At 47.2% G+C, this 22,392-nt stretch overlaps 1 protein-coding gene across 1 annotated transcript in view; it reads left to right on the top strand.

Moving 5' to 3' along the window:
- Positions 1-20,924, top strand: part of npas1 (neuronal PAS domain protein 1) — a 276,687-nt gene extending 255,763 nt beyond the window's left edge. The window contains exons 9-12 of the mRNA XM_041179211.1: positions 2,332-2,438; positions 7,251-7,398; positions 15,976-16,091; positions 19,418-20,924. Coding sequence (XP_041035145.1) covers positions 2,332-2,438; positions 7,251-7,398; positions 15,976-16,091; positions 19,418-20,811 — 1,765 coding nt within the window. The 3' untranslated portion in view covers positions 20,812-20,924. The remainder of the gene's footprint in view (positions 1-2,331; positions 2,439-7,250; positions 7,399-15,975; positions 16,092-19,417) is intronic.
- Positions 20,925-22,392: the final 1,468 nt, after the last annotated feature.

Here is a 22,392-nt window from a genome sequence, read left to right as displayed (position 1 = left end):
TTCATCAAAATCTTTCCAATCTGGGGCACTGGGGGCCGTCAAATTTTGAATCAAACCATAGGTTTTGCTCCCACAAGTACTCAAGGGGGTCACTCACCTCTTCTCTTCCACTGTCTTCGCATTCACTTGAAAAAAGAACGTGAGGCATTCTATGTATTGAGACCAGTTATCTAAAGCTGGTTCAAAAGGATCAAATCTCCCAAATTGTGGCATTTTGAGAGGGGTTAACTTCTTCAATTCTAATGGAGTTTGCTACTTAAAATCACTGGGCGAGGTACAGTGTCAATTTCTTTTAAATTTTATTTCTTTTGTTCAATCCTGTTTTATCCTCGTCACCAGTTTGTTATAGGGTGGCTGAATTGTGCTATTAGTAATAGAGTTGAACTGCAGACACTTCTTAAGTGGAAACATTAAGCTTATTTACAATGTACTCAGCAGCAACTACACGTGTGCTTTCAACTTCAACTCTATCTCTACAACTGTCTGCCATGCTACTCTCCTATTGATTACTACAGATCATGTGATTTTTCCTAACAAGTATTATTCTTAAAGGTACATTACACACTAAATAAAACCATAATTACAACACTGGACAAGTACTCTAGAGACCCAGGGTGATGCTCTGGGGACCTGGGTTTGAATCCCACCATGGCAGATTGTGAAATTTGGATTCAATAAGAAAAAATCCAGAAGTAAAATCCTGATAATGACCATGAAACCACTGTCGTAAAAACCCACCTGGTTCATTAATGTCCTTTAGGGAAGGAAATCTGCCATCCTTATCTGGTCTGGCCTACATGTGACTCCAGACTCACAGCAATGCGGTTGACTCTTAAATGCCCTCTGAAATGGCCTATCAAGACACTCAGTTCTCAAGGGCAATTAGGGATGGGCAACAAATGCCGACCCAGTCAATGATGCCACCACCCCATGAATGAATATAAAAAAAAGGTAATAGGACATGGACAAAAATGACAAGTTTCCACAATGATTTTGTGCCTGTCTCTGTCTCCCTCACTGTTGTTGATTCTCCCTCTTGTTGTAATGTGCTGTCTCTCTGTATTCGCTCTGGCCAATTCGAACTTGCAAAACCGGGGCATTTAAAAAAAAAAATGAATGCAGGTCAGCTCAGACTTTGTGACATTAAAGTGATGATATGTGCCTGAAGAACTGGGGAAAAGGGAGGGAGGAATGCCTGGGGTCATGTGACAGAGTTTAGCAGGAATTTGAGGCATGACATGTAGTTAAGTGCCTTGGGAGCAACAGGTAATTTTGGATCAGTGCTTCTTGAGGCTCTTTGCCAGCAAGAAGTTTTCCTCACCTCAAGTCTGGATCTGTTGTCCACTAACTCATAAACTGATGCAGCACAGAAGGGGGTCATTCGGCCCACTGTGGCTATGTTGGCTCTTTGAACTAGCTACCTAATGAATCCAACCACCTGTGCTGTTTCCTCAGAGCCTTTCAGATCTTTCTTTCTGATGGACATTGGTCACTATGATAAGTCAACAACTCTATTGGATAGTGCAGAGGGAGCTTTACTCTGTATCTAACACCGTACTGTACCTGTCCTGGGAGTGTTTGATGGGGACAGTGCAGAGGGAGCTTTACTCTGTATCTAACCCTGTGCTGTACCTTTCCTGAGAGTGTTTGATGGGGACAGTGTAGAGAGAGCTTTACTCTGTATCTAACCCTGTGCTGTACCTGCCCTGGGAGTGTCTGATGGGGACAGTGTAGAGGGAGCTTTAATCTGTATCTAACCCCGTGCTGTACCTGTCTTGGGAGTATTTGATGGGGACAGTGTAGAGGGAGCTTTACTCTGTATCTAACCCCGTACTGTACCTGTCCTGGGTGTGTTTGATGGGGACAGTGTAGAGGGAGCTTTACTCTGTATCTAACCCCATCCTGTACATGTCCTGGGAGTGTTTGATGGGGACAGTGTAGAGGGAACTTTACTCTGTATCTAACCCTGTGCTGTGCCTGCCCTGGGAGTGTTTGATGGGGACAGTGTAGAGGGAGATTTACTCTGTATCTAACCCTGTGCTGTGCCTGCCCTGGGTGTGTTTGATGGGGACAGTGTATCATGCATCTAACAGTGATGGAGGAAGGTGAACCAGTTGGGCCTTCAATTTTGTCTTTGTCTTGCAAACAATGTGTGAAGAAATGGGGGCAATGGTGAGGAGGGGAAATGGATGTTGTGGTTAGAAAAGTGAAGTTCCTGCACGCAAAACATAACTCTGTCCGTTTTCTGCATGACTTCCATCTCTCTGGCTGTGCATGGTCAGCATTTTTTGGTTCTGTTCCTGACAACTGGTTCCATTTTCCTGAATGCAGAATCTCTGATTACATGGACCTGTCCACCACAGATGTAGTGGGAAAAAACTGTTATCACTTCATTCACGCTGAGGATGTTGAAGGAATCAGGCACAGTCACCTGGACTGTAAGTAACTCCTTTTTCTTAATCTTTCACTATTTCTTGTGGGGCACTGTTGCTTTCAGAATGTAATCCACCCTTGATGCTCAGGGATTTCTTGTGGCATTGCCAATTAGTTGACAAATGAAGGCCTTGTGACCCAACATGGTAATGAAACAAAGACATCAGAAGATTGCTCCACCTGTCACTGCAGCTTTATTTTCTGCTGAGGTGTGGGCATTTCCAGAAAGGCCAGCATTTATTGCCCATCCCTAGTTGCCCTCAAGAAGGTGGTGGTGAGCTGCCTTCTTGAAACGCTGCAGTCCATGTGGTGTAGGTACACCCACAGTGCTGTTAGGGAGGGAGTTCCAGGGTTTTGACCCAGCGACAGTGAAAGAACGGCGATATATTTCCAAGTCAGGATGGTGAGTGACTTGGAGGGGAACTTCCAGCTGTTGGTGGTGTTTCCATGCATCTGCTGCCCTTGTCTTTCTCGATGGTAGTGGTTGTGGGTTTGGAAGGTGCTGCTGAAGGAGCCTCAGTGAATTCCTGCAGTGCATCTTGTACTTGGTACACACACTGCTGCCACTGTGCATCGGTGGTGGAGGGAGTGGATGTTTAAGGTGGTGGATGGGGTGCCAATCAAGCGAGCTGCTTTGTCCTGGAGCTTCTTGAGTGTTGTTGGAGCTGCACTCATCCAGGCAAGTGGGGTGTATTCCATCACACTCCTGACTTATGCCTTGTCAATGGTGGACAGGTTTTGGGGAGTCTAACCCCATACTGTACCTGTCCTAAGAGTGTTTGAGAGGGACAGTGTAGGAGCTTTATTCTGCATCTAATCCAGTGCTGTACCTACCCTGGGAGTGTTTGATGGGGACAGTGTAGAAGGAATTTTATTCTGTATCTAACCCCGTGCTATACCTGCCCTAGGAGTGTTTGATGGGGACAGTGCGGAGGGAACTTTACACAGTATCTAACCCCATGCTGTACCTGTCCTGGGATACTTGATGGGGACAGTGAAGAGAGAGCTTTACTCTGTATCTAACCCCGTGCTGTACCTGTCCTGGGAGTGTTTGATGGGGACAGTGTAGAGGGAGCTTTATTCTGTATCTAACCCTGTGCTGTACTTGTCCTGGGAGTGTTTGATGGGGACAGTGTAGAGGGAACTTTACTCTGTATCTAACCCTGTGCTGTACCTGCCCTGGGAGTGTTTGATGGGGACAGTGTAGAGGGAGCTTTACTCGGTATCTAACCCCATGCTGTACCTGCGCTGGGGAAAACCTGATGCTTAAACTATGAAATAATCAGTTCTGCAGCCTCCATCTGTCCACACTGTACAGAGCTCACAATGTAAAGAAATGAATGACACTAGGTCCCTCAATAGATCTGTGAGTAGGTGATCTTCCCAGATGCTGGCTTCACTCCCCCAGCTGTCCGTATCGAGCTAGCTTTTTTAAGAGCGGAACGGATTGGTAATAAATTGTCCTCAGTGCTCCTGGCTGGCCAGAGGGAACAACCAGAAACGGGACTTGTTCCTTATTAGTATCCACTGAGCTCTGCACCCAAGAGTTCAGTCAGGTTCAGGGTCAGAACCCTGCTGAATGTACGAAAGAGGAGCAGTTGACTCTTCGGCCCCTCAAGCCTGTTCCCTCATTCAGTAAACTCTTGGCTGATCTTCTATGCCAGCTACACACTTGCACCACATCGCCATATCCCCTGATTCCTTTCGAGCCCAAACATCCATCGACCTCTGTCTTGAATAACTGAGCATCCACAGCTTCTTTTGGACAATTCCAAAGATTCACAACCCTCAGGGAGAAATTTCTCAAGAGCTCAGTCCAAAATGGACAACCCCTTATCCTGAGACTGTGACCCCTGGAGTAGCCACTCCAGACCAGGGGAAGCAGCCCCTCAAGCATCTATCCTGTCAAGCCCTCTCAGAATCTTGTGTGCTCCAATGAGGTTATCTCTCAATCTTCTAAATTCCAGGGAGCCCAGTTTACGTAATGGCTCTTCGTAGGTCAACCATCCCATCCCAGAAATCAATCTCATGAGCATTTACTGCAATGCCTTTCAAAGCAAGTACATCCTTTCTTAGATATGGCATTCAAAACTGTACCTAATAACCCAGGTGTGGTCCCGCCAAGGCCCTGTACAATTGCAGCAAGACTTCCTTCCTCTTGTACTCCATCCTTCTTGCAATAAAGGCAGACATACCATTTGCCTTCCTAATTGCATGTTAGTTTCCTGTGTTTCATGTACAAGGCCACCCAAATCTTTCTCAACACCAGATATATCTTTAATCCTTGTTGGAGCTTAAGTGCAATGAACATTGGGACATATAAAAAAGCACTGCTACACAAGGATACAACAATAACATCTCCAAATAATTGCCTGCCAGTTCTCTCTTTCCCCCTTACATCCCTAAAAAAGCAACAACTTGTTGGGTTCCCATTCCCCAAGCACCAGCCCCTCATCCTCAGCTAACTCAGCCAATTAGAATCATTATATGAAAGAAGAGATGGTGTCATTATGGTAATATCACTGGACACGTAATCCCGAGGGGACTGGGGACATGGGTTCAAATCCTGCCATGTCAACTGATAGAATTTAAATTTAATTAATAAATCTGGAATATAAAGCTAATCTCAGTGATGGTAACCAACTATCATTGATGTCAAAAACCCATGTGGTTCACAGATGCCCCCTTTAGGGAAGGAAATCTGCCATCCTTCCCTGGTCTTCTTAAAAGATTATTGAAATTAATCTTTTAAAATAATATTAATTTTATTGTTCCTACCAGCGAATGATCTCACATTTCCCCATGTTAAACTGTATCTGCCACTTTCTTGCCCACTCATTTAACCCGTTTATATCTCTTTTCAGACTCAGTGTACTCCTCACAGCTTACTTTCCCACCTAGCTTTGTATCATCAGAAACCTTGGGTAAATTACTCTGTCTCTTCATCCATGCCATTCATATCGATTGTAAACAGCTAAGTGTCCAGCATTAATTCTTGCGGTACTCCACAAGCTACAGCCTGCCCATCTGAAAGTGTCCCATTTATTCTTACTCTCTGCCCCCTGTCTGGCAACCAATCCTCCTTCCATGTTAGGATATTGCCCCCAACACCCTGAGCCCTTATCTTGTGTAATGGGTGGCACCTTGTCGATGCTTTTGAAGCTGTCCATGCATGAGTAACCTACTGTCACTTTTACAGTCCAGCCCCATGCGCAAAGTATAGTGTGAGCTTTTCATACAGCGAGTTGTCGCGATCTGGAAGGCACTGCATAAAAGGTGGTGGAAACATATTCAGTGGTGAAAGGGAACTGGATAGATCCATAAGAAGGGAATTTTTACATGGTTATGGGGAAAGAGCAAGGTGTGTGGGGACTAATTGGATGGCTTGACTAACGAGCCAGCATAGGCACAATGGGCCAAACGGCCTCCAGTGAAGTGCCATTTTTTTTTCCTTTTCACAGGATGTGGGCCTCAGTGGTAAAGCCAGCATTTGTTCCTAACTGCCCTTGAACTGAGTGGTTTGCTTGGCCTTTCCAGAAGGCAGTTAAGAGTCAACCACCTTCAGACCAGGGAAAGGTGGCAGATTTCCTACCCTAAAGGGGTATTCGTGAACCGCACTGGTTTTCTGAAACTAGCTTTATGTTCCAGATTTATTAATTAAATTAAAATTCCACCTGTCGACATGGCAGGATTTGAACCCACATCGCCAGTCCCCTCTGGATTACTAGCCCAGTGACATTGCCACCATCTACTCCTTCGTGATTCTAATTGGCTGAGTTAGCAGAGGGAGAGGGGCTGGTGCTTGGGGGATGAGAACCGAGCAAGTTATTGCTCTTTTAGGGATGTAAAGAGGAAGAGGGAACTGGCGGGTAATTATTTGGAGATGTTATTGTTGTATCCTTGTGTAGCAGTGCCTTTTTATAAGTCGTAGTGTTCATCACACTTAAGCTCCCACAAGGATTAAAGATATATCTGTCACAATTTATCTTAACTGCAATCAATAGCACTCACTGAAATGAGGAACTTCTGCAGAATTCAAGACTTAAATCCGTTTTGCTGTTGCGATATTAAAATGGAACGTTTGCCGAATTGAATTTAAAGCTTTTTATTTCTATGCTGTCACAGTTCAGCCCATCAATCACCAAATCCCAGCACACTGCTGGAGCCGAGAGGGAGAGACCAAGCGACCAGCCAAGTGAAACAGAGAGGGAGAGAGACAGAGAACATGTGAGAGAGAGAGAGGGAGTGAACATTCAGATAGGGAATGTGTCATCATGAAGGTTGGATAAATAAGAACAAAGAAAAGTGAGAGAAATAAATCAAAAGAGAACATAGAGAAGGGAACATTGTTCCTCCAGCTCCCACACACTGTCACTCAGTACCCTCTTCCCCAGCGCCCTGTGTTACTGACTATATCTCTACTGATGTTAATCCAGCTCCCACACACTGTCACTCAGTAACCCCTCTCCCCCCAGCACCGTGTTACTGACTGTATCTCTAATGATGTTAATCCAGCTCCCCCATACTGTCACTCAGTAACCCTTCTCCCCCCAGCGCCCTGTGTTACTGACTGTATCTCTACTGATGTTAATCCAGCTCCCTCACACTGTCACTCAGTAACTTCACCCCACCCCTCCCCAGTTCCCTCACACTGTCACCCCACCCCCACCCCGGTGCTCTGTTACTGACTATATCTTTACTGATGAAATTAGCTCTGTCACACTATTGGGTGGATTTTTCATTGTTACTCAGCCTTCCCCCTCCACTGCCATCTCGCTGTCTTCCATTAACAATCCCTCCCTTTTCTTGCTTTACAGTGTTAAACAAGGGTCAGGTGGTTACCAAGTATTACCGCTGGATGCAGAAGAACGGGGGCTACATGTGGGTGCAATCGAGTGCTACGATCTCCATCAACGTCAAGAATGGAAATGAGAAGAACATCATCTGGGTCAACCATGTACTGAGGTGAGAGGGACCCTCTCACCCACTCCATGTTCCAATGTAACGCAACTGATGGGCAGAATTAGAAATAGTCAGCTTACCAAGTCCACCCCATCGTCATTTCGATGAAGGGGAGTTGGGGGGCAGTTTCCAATATTTATCCCTCCACCAAAATTCACAAAAGCAAGGTTATGTGGTCACATATTTCATTGCTGCTTATGGGATCTTGCTGTGCATAAATGACCTCTGCGTGTTTCCGTCATAACTACCATCACCGGACTGGAACAGGAAGTCAGCGTCCACTCCATCCGCTACCGCATGGACAGTTTGTCCCACACGGACATCATTGTGTACGTTCATTGTCTATTGAATGCTCTCCGCCCCACGTGCTGCCTCCCACCCAGCGCCCTTGTTACCCCACTCCCAAACCCTCACTGCCCTGCTCCTGATCCCTCTTGACATCCCTCAAACCACCTTGCCTGCTGCGAGTGAGGCAGCCAAGGGTTGCGACCAGGACGGTGAGCAGGGCAACGAGAGGTGGACAAGAGAGGGAGCCGGTGCGGGACGGGAAGTGGGGGAGGGGGGGGCAAGCAGGGCAGCGAGTGAGGGGTTGAGAGTGGGATGGCGATCAGAGGCAGTGAGGGGGCAGGAGAGGGCAGTGCACCCCCTGCAGTTGCAGTGTCAGCAAACACAAACCACTTTTAAAGCCCTTAATTAGCTCTGATGTTCTTTGGGACGACCTGAGGCACTATGTAAATGCACATCTTGTTTTTGTTAATGATGACTGGGGCATCATGCCTGGACACTGCCTATCCTCTCCCATTTTCCCTCATCCATACATCCCTCTCTTCCATATTCACATACTTTCCTGAGAGGGGCTAAAAACCAGAGAGAGACAGACCCCCAAAAGGCCAAAAGGGATAAAATTTCCTCTCCGACATCCACCCCTCAGCCCCCCCCACCCCCAGGCAACGGAAACTGGTCCAGGGATTGAGCGTTATCTATAAATGTATTTATAGGCAAAATACTGCGGATGCTGGAAATCTGGAATAAATACAGAAAATGCTGTAAAAACTCAGCAGATCTGGCACCATCTGTGGAGAGAGAAAGAGAGTCCGTATGACTCTTCTTCAGAGCACTCAGAAGCAGTCCAGCTCCCTCTTAAGCCCAGTGCAGAGATTGAGCTTCTGACAACACATTCCAGAGCCTCACTACTCCCTGCAGGTGGTATGGGTGGAGGGATAACGTCACTTACTCTATTTTCCCTTCTCCTGGATAGAGTGGTTATCATAACACCATTGATTCTTGTGGGGGAGATTGCCCCTTGATTGTGCTGTGTCAGCTTGGCTCAGTTGGTACCTTCTGGTACATTTTTTTTCATTCATTCACGGAATGTGGGCTTGGCTGGCTGGGCCAGCATTTATTGCCCATCTCTAGTTGCCCTTGAGAAGGTGGTGGTGAGCTGCCTTCTTGAGCCGCTGTAGTCCATGTGGTGTAGGTACACCCACAGTGCTGTTAGGAAGGGAGTTCCAGGGTTTTGACCCAGCGACCGTGAAGGAACGGCAATATAGTTCTCCAAGTCAGCGTAGTGAGAAGCTTGGAGGGGGACTTCCAGGTGGTGGTGTTCCCACGCGTCTGCTGCCCTTGTCCTTCTAGATGGTCGCGGTCGTGGGTTTGGAAGGTGCTGTCTATGGAGGCTTGGTGCAGTGCATCTTGTAGATACAACACATTGCTGTCAAGATTATGGATGATCTGGAGCTTCAACTCCACTTTTCTGCCCGCTCCCCATAATCCCATAATTCCCTGAGAGACCAAAAATCTGTCTATCTCAGCCTTAAATTTATTCAACGATGGAGCATTCACAACCATGAACTGCAGTGGTTCAATAAGGCCTGCCACTATCTCAAGGTCAATTAGGAATGGGCAGTAAAAATGCTGGTGCAGCCAATGATGCCCACGTCCCATGAAAGAATGAAAAAAAAAACCCTCTAGGTTGGAGAATTCCAAAGATATTTTTCCAGGAAGAAATTTTTCCTCATCTCAGTCCTAAATGATTAGTCCCTTATCCTGCCCCCATATTCTAGATTCACCAGCAAGGGGAAATAACCTCTCAATATCCACCCTATCAAACCTGTTGCAGGGTGGCCAGGTTGCTACTATTGTTGATAGAGTTGATCTGCAGACACTTCTTAGGTAGCAGCAACTGCACCTGTGCTTTCAACACCAACTCTATCTCTTCACTGATGGCTACTCTCCTATTGGTTACTACAGATCATGTGATCTTCTGTAACAAATATTATTCTTAAAGGTACATTACACGCTAAATAAAACCATAATTACTACATTCCTCCCCTCTAACTTGGCTATACATATTAAATTCACAAGTACATATTTTTCAAGACAACTTAATATTTACACTGGGTCAGGAATTTACAACTTCAGATTCTTTGTCAGGAATCTCCATTTCCGGAGTTGCCTGAACATCAGGTGCTTCGATGGGCACTTGCAGTTCTGTATCCTCAACTCTTGCAGGAACATCAGACATGTCAGTCCTGGGTTGAGTTTCCTCAACTGGAAACGCAAGCCTGGTCATGGTCACTGGTGGAACCAAATCCTGGTGATTTGTCCCTCTCCTCCTTAAATGGTCCACATGTTTCCGGATGATCCAGCCTTCCACCTCCACGTGGTAGGATAGAGGTCCAGTCACTGCACTTATTTCACCTGGTAATCACTTTAGTTCTTCTCTGAAGTTTTTCATGTATACCGGCTCTCCCACGGTAAATTTCCTCTCATGACTATACCAGTCATGTCTAGTTTTCTGGCTTCCCTGACTCCTTTCCACCTTCCCCTCTAAATTCAGCATTATTAAGCTCAATCTCGCCCTGAGACGGCGTTTCAACAATAACTCTGCAGGTGTGACACCTGTTGTTGTGTGAGGGGTAGCCCTGTAATGACAAACAAAGCGTGCTAGTTTAGTTGCCAAGGAATCACCAGTTAGCTTTCTCTTGCCTGCCTTGAACATTTGAACTGCCCTTTTGGCCAGTCCATTTGAGGAAGGGTGGTACAGCACAGTTTTTATATGAGATACACCATTGAGGCTGATAAACTGTTGAAACTCTGCACCCATAAATGCTGTGCCGTTATCGGAAACGACTTCTGGTAGTCCGTAAATGGCGAAACTTTGACATAGTTTCTCAATTGTCGCAGCCAACGTTGGTGACTTCACCACATATGCATCCAACCGTTTCGAATGGGCATCGACAATGAGCAGAAACAGGAAAGGTCCAATGTAGTCAATGTGTAACCGCACCCAGGGTCTACCTGGTCACTCCCATGGGTGCAATGGAGCTGCCACTGGCAACTTTTGCAGTTGCTGCCATTGCACACATTGCTTTACTAAACTCTCTATTTCTCCATCCATCCCAGGCCACCATAGATAGCTGCATGCTATGGTCCTCATTCAGGAAATTCCTGGATGGGCATGGAGTGTAGTTTAATTAAAAATGGCTCCCTTCCCTTTGGAGGAACTATCACTTGTGCTCCCCACAATAAGATGCCATTCTGGCTGGTTATTTCATGTCTGCTGTTGAAGTACGGTTTCATTTAATCAGATACGGGCTCCTGTGACCAACCATGTAGCACTCGTTCTCGTACCTGAGATAGGACTGGGTCCCGACTTGTCCAGTCGAGCACATACCAGCAAGGAATCTAAGAAATTTAACAGTAAAACAAGTCCCTGTGGAACTGGGACGTGCTCATCATTTTTTTGTAATGACTAAGGGCATCGGCATTTGCGATTTGATTGCCAGGCCTATATACTAAAGTGTATTCGTATGCTGCCAGAATTATAGTCCACCATTGTATTCTTGCTGAGGCTATGAGTGACCTCACTAAATAATCCTAGCAACGGTTTGTGGTCTGAAACGATGGTAAAATGGCGGCCGTGTACATACTGGTGAAATTTCTTGACACCAAAGATGATGGACAATCCTTCATTTTCTATCTGCAAGTATCCCTTTTCTGCTGTGGTGAGCGTTCTTGATACATGGCCATTCTGTGCCATCATCCATCCGGTGAGAGAGCACTGCTCCCACTCCATAGGGAGATACGTCACATGTCAGCACCAATTCTTTCGTCTGCTCATAATGCAATAATAGACTGGACGAGTGCAATAATTGTTTCACCTTTATGAAAGGTTCTTTCTGGGGTGCCTCCCAATGTTGGGTTTTTTTTTGAGTAGAGAATGCAGGGGCGGCCTGCACCGTAGCCAAATTAAGTAGGAACTGCCCATAATAGTTGATCATTCCTAAGAATGATTTGAGCTCTGAGGCATTCTTTGGCGCAGGTGCCTCTCTTATGGCTCTGTCTGCTCAACCAGGTGAAGGCCGTGAATCTACCTGGTGACCCAAACGGATTAGCTCCCTCAATTGGAACGTGCACTTTTCTTTTTTTAGGCACATTCCAGCTTGCAAGAAATGTTTTAAGACTTCTTCTATGTTTGCCAAATGCTCTTTATGAGTGAATCCTGCCACCAGTACATTGTCTAATCAGACTGCAATGAGGGACAGTCCCTGCAGTAAGCTTTCCATTGTTCTCTGAAAGATGGCACAAGTGGAAGAGATACCGAAAGGCAATCGTGTATATTGGTACAACCCTTTGTGGGTATTAATTGTGACAAATTCCCAAGAGGCATTAACCAATTCTAGTTGTTGATAAGCATGACTCATGTCAAGCTTTGTGTATGTTGTCCCTCCTGCCAGCTTGGCGTACATGTCTTCAATTTTTGGAATGGGGTGCCTGTCTAGCTTAGCTACTTTAACCATTAGTTTGTAGTCTCCACAAATACGGAAGGTTTGGTTCGGGTTTAAGGAGGGGGACTGTGTGTGCTGCCCATTCTGAAAACTGCACAGCTTATATAACGCACAGTTTCTCTAGTTTGTTCAGTTCAGTGTTGGCTTTTTCTCGCAGTGCGTATGGCACCGGTCTCGCCTTCATGATGTGAGGTGTTGCTCTTGGATCCACATGAATCTTTGCCTGCAGGTCCAGGATTTTCCCAAGTTTGTCCTTGAAGATGGTGGCATAATTTTGAAGTAGCTCTGGTAGCCCACTTGCTCTCAACTGGAAAATTTCAGCGCATTCTAATGTAGTCTACTTTAACCAATTTTGCCCCAGGAGACTTGGCCCTTCACCTGCCAGCACCATCAAGGGTAGTTTTGCTGGCTGACTTCCATAATGGACAGTTTCTCTGCTTATGCCCTTTAATTGAATGTCTTCACCTGTATATGTCTTGAGTTTAGTAGCTGTTTCTTCTAAACTTAATTGATGTTCATCATTATTCAGATATCTGAATTATATATTCAGATATTCAGGTATCTTCTCCAATTACTGTGGTGGAAGCTCCCAGTCCACTTCCATTTTAACAGGTTTGCCATTTACTTTCACTGTGACAAATATTGGTTCTGTCTTTCCAACTTTCAGATTAAACAAGTAAATGTCTGATTTTTTTTGTTTCAGGCTCTTCTACATTGTAGATTTCATTGGGCTTCTTCTTTTGTTTACAAGCCAGTTTGAATCTTTCCTTGCACTGTCTCGTTATATGTCCATTTCTGTGACTATAATAGCATTCGGTTTTTTTAAGTTGCCAATTGCAAAAAGACTGCTGGTTTCCACCTCTATTAAAATTACTCTTCAATTTCGCTGCTAAGTTATTTTTCTTTATTCTTTGGCTAGCGGGGGCTGTTTCCCACTTCTCAGCAGAGTCTTGCATTTTTACGCCCTTTTGGTCTGGGACTTCCCACCTGATGTGGAGGATGGCACCATTTTGCACAACCTGTATTGCTTTTGAATCCTCTTACTGTGCCTTCCATGGCTACTGTTATCTCTAGTGCCTTCTTGAAATACAGATTCACTTTGGGCAATAATTTTCTCTGAATAGAATCCTCTTTCACACCACACACTAAACAATCTCTGAGCATGTCGTTTAGAGTCGTACCGAACTCTGTGTTCCGTTAGTTGCTTCAAATTTGCCACGTAGCATGCAATTGTCTCACCTGGGGTTCTATTTCACAATTAAACCTGAACCTCTGCATTGCGACTAAGGGCTTGGGTTGAAAACGGCCCTTCACGAGGTCCACCAAATATCAAAATTTTTCAAATATGGGGTACTGGGCGTTGTCAAACTTCGAGTCAGACTGTAGGTTTTGCATCTACAAGTACTCAAGAGGATCGCTCGCCTCTTCTCTTCCTCTGTAATCTCGTTCGTTTGAGAAAAACACGTGAGGCATTCTATGTAATGAGACCAATCATCTGTGGCTCATTCAAAAGGATCAATTCTCCCAAATTGTGGCATTTTGAGAGGGGATTACTTCTTCAATTCTAATGGAGCTTGCTACTTACAACCATTGGGCAAGGTTCAGTGCCGATTTCTTTTTAATTTGGTTTGTTCTGTTCAACCATGTTTTATCCTTGTCACCAGTTTGTTGTAAGGGTGGTCGAGTTGCTACTATTGTTGATCGAGTTGATCTGCTGACACTTCTTAGGTGGAAAATTAAGTTTATGTACAATATAGTCAGCAGCAACTACACGTGTGCTTTCAACTCCAACTGTATACTGAGTGCTGAGTTAGCACCTGCTATTGGTTACTACAGGTCATGTGATCTTCCTGAACAAATATTATTCTTAAAGGTACATTACACACTAAATAAAACCATAATTACTACAAAACCTCTTCAGAGTTTCAAGAGGGTAGATGCTGAGAGATTGTCTCCCACTTATGAGTCTGTACTGCAGAAGACAGGAAAAGAATGTCTGCGTGAGTTGGTGCAGGGCTGAACAGGCCCCATGGGTCAATATTGTTGGGAGGGGGTGAATGTGTTTTTTTTTAAAATAACCCTGCTCCCTCTGTTTGAATTATTTTTTGAAGTAAACGTGTGAAATGGCACAGAATAAAATAGAAACAGTCTTCACTCTCAGGTCTCTAATTAAACTTAGTGAAGCTTAATTACACTGTTCTCCACATCTTAACACCTCAAAGAAATAAATCTAGAGAAATTACCACACGCCCTGCATTTTTAGTCTGTACTGCAGAAGACAGGAAAAGAATGTCATTGCTGCGATAATATTTAGTAATCTCTACACCGTAAATAATTAGCTGTGACTAATTTAACATAAAACCATTAGTTCCTGCGATTATACTTTAATTGCAAGCATTAATTACAGGGCCTAATTAACATGCAGCCTAACAGAAGGAACCACATTTCCTCATTATACTCAGTTCATACCTTCTTGACACAGACTGCTGGGAAAGGACCCTGCGTTCCTCCTGGCCTCCCATGTTTTTCTGTCAATTTTCTTCCAACCTTTCATGACACTGCCTGCTTTCACTTCTGCTATCGTGATTTAGCGACCCTTTTGTTTTCGTGTGTTAGACATTGGTTGTGCCGAAAAGGTTTATGATAACACCTCCTGCCATGAACAATTGGCTCAGCAGTGCTTGTTAGTCAGTCCTCCCACCACTTGTGGCACTAGTCTTCAGGTCCCCTCCCTCACAACCCTCCCTGGCTAATTACATACGTGCCCCAGTTACCAGTCAAATCCAAAATTTCTTCCTCACCACTGCTAGAAAGCTATTTTTTTTCATTGATTTGGAACATAGAAACTCAAGGATGCCTTTCAGCTCTTCCAACATGTTCTGCCAGTCAATGAGATCATGATTGATCTGTACCTAAACTCATCTAGCCACCTTGGCTTTTTTCTTCATTTGTTCACAGGATGTGGGCATTGCTGTCTAAGCCAGCATTTGTTGCCCATCCTTAATTACCCTTGAGAAGGTGGTGGTGAGCCACCTTCTTGAACTGTTGTAGTCCATCTGGCTCCACATGCTTTTATACCTCTGGCCAGCATAAATCTGTCGATTTGATGTGAAGAAGTTATAGTCATTTTGGCACGGAAGAAAGCCATTTGGCCCATCGAATCCATGCCGACTCTCTGAAGAGAGATTCAGTCAGTCACGTTTTTCCCTGCCCCTACCCCTGCTCTATCCCCATAACCCTTTATGCAAGTTTATTTCCCTCAAATGCCCCTCTAATTTCCTTTTGAAATCATTCATCATCTCCGCTTCCACCATTCTCATAGGCAGAAAGTTGGTGAGGCAGTCTAGTTCCCTTTGCTGCAGTGGTTCAAGTCATCATTTTATTTTTTTTTTTACACAGGGCCCTGCCCTGTTCTTTGCAGACAGGAAGAACATGTACACACATTTCGCCTGTTTCAGCTAAACAAAATAAGTGATAGCCATTCGCTGACTCATTCCTCAGGGCAGTGCCTTGACCAGTCAGAGTCAAGCTGCTTGGTTTAAAATTTCAAACAACGTTTGGCAGTTAACTGTCAGTCACCATTAACCGGAGCATTCTCCATGGCAATGCCTCTACCAATCAGAATCCAACTGCCAACCAATCAGCACTGTCTTTTCATACAATATAATATTGTTGCTGCCCCTGATATTGATATTATTGCGAGTGTCCTGATGAGTGCTAGATAAAAAGCTTCAACAGAATGTCTTTTTTCAGCAAAACTCATTTTATCTTTTGTTAAATCCATTCACAGCAAGCCAGAGCACCGAGATACTCCGATGGACATCTCTCAACTCCCGTTGTCAGCCATCAAATCTTCCAAGCAACTGGAGTTATCGGATTCAGAGTCCGATTCCCGGGAACACTTAGGTAAAAACCTGGTGCTGCACATTGCCTGTAGAGTGTATTCTAATGCTTTCATGTAAAGTGATCAAATTCAGTGACAAGTGAGTCACAGCATCCCTTTATGATGCAAAGTTAGTGGAAGTTATGTTATAGCTCCACGCAACTTGGATCAGACCTCATCTGGAGCACTGCATCCAGTTCTGGGCATCAGGCTTCAGAAATGATATATTGCCCCTGGAGGGAATGCATCATAAATTCACCAGAATGATATCAGACTAAAAAAAATAAGAACATAAGAAATAGGAGCTGGAGTAGGCTATCCAGCCTCTCGAGCCTGCTCAGCCATTCAGTACGATCATGGCTGATCTTGGGTTTCAACTCCACTTTCCCGCTCGTTCCCCCATATCCCTTGATTCCCTGAGACCCCAAAAATCTGTCTATCCCCAGCCTTAAATGTATTCAACGATGCAGCATTCACAACCCTTTGGGGTAAAGAATTTGTAAGATTCATAACGCTTTGAATGAAGAAATTTCCCCTCATCTCAGTCATAAACAATCGGCCTCGTTATCCTGAGGCGGTGCCCCCATGTTCTAGATTCCCCAGCCGAGGGAAACAACCTCTCAGTGTCTATTTTTTCCCCATTTTTGTTTTTAATCATCTTAAAATTAGAGCGAGGCTGTTCAGAGGTGATGTCAGAAAGCATTTGTTCACATTGAGGGAAATGGAAATTCAGACTTCTCTCCCTCAAAAAGCACTGGTGACTGACAGGGATCAATTGACAATTTCAGAACTAGAATTGATAAATTTTTTGGGATAAGGCAGACAAATGATGTTAACAGCAAGATACTGTGGATGCTGGAAATCTGAAACAAAAACAGAAAATGCTGGAAAAACTCAGCTGGTCTGGCAGCATCTGTGGAGTAAGAAACAGAGTTAATGTTTCCAGTCTTTATGAACCTTCTTCAGAGCTCAATGATGTTGAGATACTGATACAGATCAGCCATGATCTAATTGAATGGCAGGGCAGACTCAGGGTGCAGAATGATGGGCCTCCTGTTGCAACATTTATATAGCACCTTTAACATCCCAGTATTCCCAAAATTTGACACTGAGCCACATAAGGAGATATTAGGGGAGATGATCAAAAGCTTGATCAAAAAAGGTAGATTTTTAAGGAGCATCTTGAAAGAGACAAGAGAGATGGAGAGGTTTAGGGAGGGAGCTCCAGAGCCTCGAGCCCAGGCAGCTGAAGGCACAGCCGCCAGTGGTGGGGTGAAAGAAATTGGGGATGCTCAAGAGGCCAGAATTGAAGCAGTGCAGAGATCTTGGAGGGTGTAGAGGTGGAGAGGGGTGAGTATGGAGGGATTTGAAAACAAGGTTGAGAATTTTAAAGTTGAGATATTGCTGGGCCAGGAGCTAATGTAGGTCAGTAAGCACAGGGGCGCTGGATGAAAGGGTCTTGGTGCAAGATAGGATATGGACAGCAGTGATTTTGATGATCTTGAGCTTGTGGAGAACAGATGGCTTGATGTAAGTCCAGATACAGTTCCTATTGCTTATAATGAATGTGTTCTGTGAAAGGAGTTTGCCTGCTACAGAAAACTAGAACATAGAAAATTTGAGGCATGGACGGAGGCCATTCAGCCCAACGTATCTGTGCCAGCTGAGGAAGAGCTAGTGTCGTCCAGTCTAATCCTACTTTCCAGTTCTTGGTCTGTAGCCCTGTAGGTTTTGGGCCCTCAGCTACATATCTAAGTGTTTTTTAAAATGCGTTCAATGTCTCTCCCACCCTGTCACCTGGTGAGTTCCAGATCCCCACCACCCTTCCGTCTAGCCTATCAATTACTTTAAATCTATTATCTCAGGTGCTTGCCCTCTCTGCTAAGGGAAAATAAGTCTTTCCTATCCTCTCCATCTAGGCCCCTTATAATTTTATATACCTCAATTAAACCTCCCCTCAGTCTCTTCTGTTCAAAAGAACATAACCTGAGTGATATACAATGGCCAGTATAACATGGTAACACTATTACTGTGCAAATATAAATGCTTTAAGTGATGAGGTTGGAATTACACTGCACACGGGGAGTCCTGAGGGGTGACCTGGTGGAGTTCTTTAAGATTCCGAAGGAGTTTAAGAAGGTAGCCCTTGTGAAGATATTTCTATTTGTGAGGGAGACTAAAACTTGGGTCTATCAATATGGGGAGATGGTGGTGTAGTGGTAATGTCACTGGACTAGTAATCCAGAGGCCCAGGCTAATGTTGTGGGCACATGGGTTCAATTAGTACCATGGTAGCTGGTGGAATTTAAATTCATTTAGTAAAATTTGGAGTTGAAAGTTAATGAAACTATCATTGTCGTAAAAATCCATCTGGCTCACTAATGTCCTTCAGGTGTCTTTATGTGGTCTGTCCTACAAGTGACTCCAACCCTATAGCCATGTGGTTGACTCTTCAACAGCCCTCTGAGATGGCCTAGCAAGACAATCAGTTCAAGGGCAATTAGGGATGGGCAACAAATGTTTGCCTTGCCAGTGATGCCATGAAAATAAAAACAAGATGGTCACAGGTAAACTCAGTAAGAAATTCAGGTTAAAAAAAACCCAGAGAGAGATGAGAACGTGGAATAAGCAAGGCTCCTTGGACAGCACCTTCCAAACCCATGACCATTGCCATCTAGAAGGAAAAGGGCAGCAGACAGATAGGAACATTACCACCTGGAAGGTTCCCCTCTAAGTCACTCACCATATTGACTTGGAAATATATCGCCACTCCTTCACTGTTGCTAGGTCAAAATCCTAGAACTCCCACCCTAACAGCACAGTGGGCATACTGACACCACAGGGACTGCAGCGGTTCAAGAAAGCAGCTCACCACCACCTTCTCAAGGGCAATAAATGCTGCCTTAGCTAGCGACGCCCGCATCCCGTTAAGATGATGAGAACGTGGAACTTGCTACCACATGGAGCAGTTGAGCTGAAATTTTTAATTTTATTTATGGGATGTGGGCCGGCATTTATTGCCCATCCCTAATTGCCCGAGAAGTTGATGGGTGAGCTGCCTTCTTGAACCGCTGCCGTCCCATGTGGCATAGGTACAGCCAGTAGCATTTAAGGGGGAAGCTAGATAAACAACATGAGGAGGGGGAAGAGGAAGGAAAAAAAGATTGGCTGAGGTGAAGAGGGAGACCAGTGTGGAGCCTAAATACTATCACAGGCCAGCTGGGCTGAATGGCCTGTTACTGTGCAAAACATTCCACCTCCGCTCACACCTGTTGTTGTGTGTGTTTTGTTTTTGCTGCCGGAATGATCCAGCTCCTTGTCTTCTCTGTGCCTTTTCTCCTCGCTGCAGAGAGGGACAATCCCAAGGACGCGGGGAGGCGAAGCAGCTACGAGAAGGTGGCGGGGCCGCGGCCGGAGGACTGGAAGCGGTCGGCCACTCAGTCGGAGGAGGAGATGACCTCGGCCAAGGACGACAGCGACTCCAGCCTCCCCGACGACTCGGACAGCGAGGGGCCGAGCGCCGGCCGCAAGAGCTTCGTCCTGTCCAAGGTCAAGCGCATGAAGGTCGAAGGTCACGGCGAGGGCCGGCCGGCTCGCGAGGCCCGAGGCGCCACCCCCGGCGGCGTTGATGGCGGCGGCGGCGGCGGAGGAGGAGGAGGAGGCGACACGGACAGCTCGGAGGACGAGAGCAGCGGCGGCGGCGGCCTGCCCAGCAAACACCAGTACCTGAAGCGCAAGAAGAAGCCCCGGGACGGCTCCGCCGCGCGCGCCAAATCTTCGGACTCGCCCAGCCCCAGTGCTTCCGATTTTGGCGGCGGGCGGGCCGCCTCCAATCCCGCCTCCGACCGCATCTCCCCGCTGAAGATCAAGACCGAGGTCATCCAGCCCATCAACTTCGACAACAACAGCACCATCTGGAACTACCCGCCCAACCGGGAGGTCATGAGGAGCGAGCTGCCCTACCGCCTGGCCAAGGCCTCGGCCTCGGAGCCCTTCCACCCCGCGGCGCCGCCGCCCACCGCCCTCCACGTCGCCATCCCGGACTCGGTGCTGACCCCGCCGGGCGCCGACGCCGCCAACAACAACAACAACAACGGCGGCCAGAAGACCCCCTTCAGCGCCTCCCCCCGCGCCGTCCTGGGCGGCACCTCGGACGCCCTGTCGCCGCCGCTCTCGGGCTCCCCCCGCGACGACAAGGCGCAGGCGCAGGCCCAGGCGCAGGCGCCGGTGGTCTACACCAGCGAGCTGGAGATGGTGCAGCGGCTGCACGCCGGCAACATGGTGCTGCCGCTGGTCCACCCCATGGGCGGCGCTGTCGTGGGCGGCGGCGGCGGCGGCGGCGGTGGGGGCGCCGCCCACCCCCCGGCCCTCGCCAGCGCCAGCGCCCCGCAGAGCCTCTACACCACCAGCACCATCCGCTACGCCCCGGCCGACGTCACCCTGGCCATGCAGGGCAACCTGCTGCCCGCCGCCGCCGCCGCCGCCCACGCCCTCAACTTCGTCGACCTCAACGCCTCGAGCTTCGGGGCCGACTCCAAGGCCCAGGTGGAGATGATCTACCACCACGTCCAGCGGCTCAACATGGCCGGGCCCTTCGCCGGCCCCGCCGGGCCCGTCGGCTTGACCCAGGTGCCGGCGGGCAGCGTCTTCACCACGGCCGAGGCCCTGTTGTCCACCCTCCCCTTCCCCATGAACACGGGCAGCATCCACGCCCCACAGACTCTGGAACGCAAGGAAGACTGACCATTGGCTTCCACACCCTGGGCCACCTCTCCTGAGCGGGAAGGGAGAACCTCTTACACTCTGTTCTGGCTCAAAGTTGCCCCTCTCTTTTGCTTTTGAGACGATGGACCTTGTCCTCCTATTTTTTTTTTTTATTGTTTTAACTCCCTTTTTAACCAATCTCCTCGAATCCCATTGAGTGAAAGCACTTATTTTTTCTTCGCTCTCGGTCCGAGAGGGTCCGATGGCAAGGCGGATGGAAGCCTCGGGGGCATCGTGGCAAACCGGACAGGTTGTCACCGCTTCCACGACAGTGGGGCCGCCCGCGAAACGGGTGGCGCGACCCTTGGATCTAGGAGGAGGAGGAGGAGTGGGGGGAGGGGGGGGGGGGGGGGGGGGGGTGTGGGGGGATGGGGCAGGTGTGTCGCTGTCTGGGACCCGCCATCTCCTCCTGTCCACGCCACTCGAGCACAAAACTGACAAGAGACAGAGAGAGAGAGAGAGAGAGACAAAGCAAAACTTGTAGCAGACCTTTTGGGCCTGTGTCCTCGAACCTCGCCCACTCGATGTCCACCTTGGGCCTGTGGCCTAAGCGTCGTCCAGTCATTGTCCACCTTGGGCCTGTGGCCTGAGCCTCGTCCCGGTCATTGTCCACTTGGCCCTGCTGTGTGTATAATGTACAGTCAGTCGGTAACATTTGTAAAAAGGAAAATTGAAACACAAAAACAAAGGTCTCCTTCGGACAGATGGATGGATTGCAAATCAGGCCGGAACAAGCTGTGTAGAAGTGACCAGTATCATTTCTTACTGTTAATTGGTAGACGTTTTATGGGACAGACCAGTTCCCTTTTCTGGGAATATACCCCATCTGTAACACAGGGTCATTAGTCCGGTGTACTCCTAACCAGTCAGTATAAATCCTTGGGAAAGAGAAAGGATGGAGGTTGGGTTTGGGGGGGGTGGGGGGGGAGATGGGTGGAAGCCTGGTTGGTTGTGGGGAAAACAGAGGTATAGGTTGAAAATGTCGGGGGGGGGGGGGGGGGGGGGGGGGGGGGGGTGGGGGGACGGTGGTTGGGGTGATCTCCAGTCTGTTCAGTTTCCCCATTTGTTCGTGTAGGTGTGGCCAGCACATTGTGACCCGGGCATCGGCGATTTGGAGCTGCTCAGCACGTCTATGGGTCAATGCCACGAGCCCCTGCAGACGTCCCTCTCCCCCAGCGGCCAGCAGGAGAGACCGCGGATTTAATCGATGTTTGTTTTCTTTTTTAATCATCGTGAGGTAACGATGCGGGTGAAAATTGGCGCCACTCAATTTGCGATCCATGGATCTGATATCAATTCATGCAGGCATGGGGTGGGGGGGGGTGGGGTAGAGGGGCCCAGGTTTTGCCATTGGGCTTTGCTAACCTGCCAGATATCTGTACTGGTTTGTTACAGTAAGACTCAGGACCCTGGTTGGGGGAGGGGTACGGTGGCAGGGCAGGAGTTTGGGGGTGTTAGTATTTGAGCTCACGCACCTGGACAAGGCGCCAATGGTCAGCAAGTGTCGAACACATTTGTAAGTTCCCGGTTTTAAGAAAGACTTAGGGGCAATGGAGGGGA

Source organism: Carcharodon carcharias, chromosome 34 (assembly GCF_017639515.1).
Source record: "Carcharodon carcharias isolate sCarCar2 chromosome 34, sCarCar2.pri, whole genome shotgun sequence".
Classification (NCBI taxonomy): domain Eukaryota; kingdom Metazoa; phylum Chordata; class Chondrichthyes; order Lamniformes; family Lamnidae; genus Carcharodon; species Carcharodon carcharias.
Note: the sequence above shows the minus strand (reverse complement) of the source record. Positions and strands in the feature narration are given on the sequence as shown.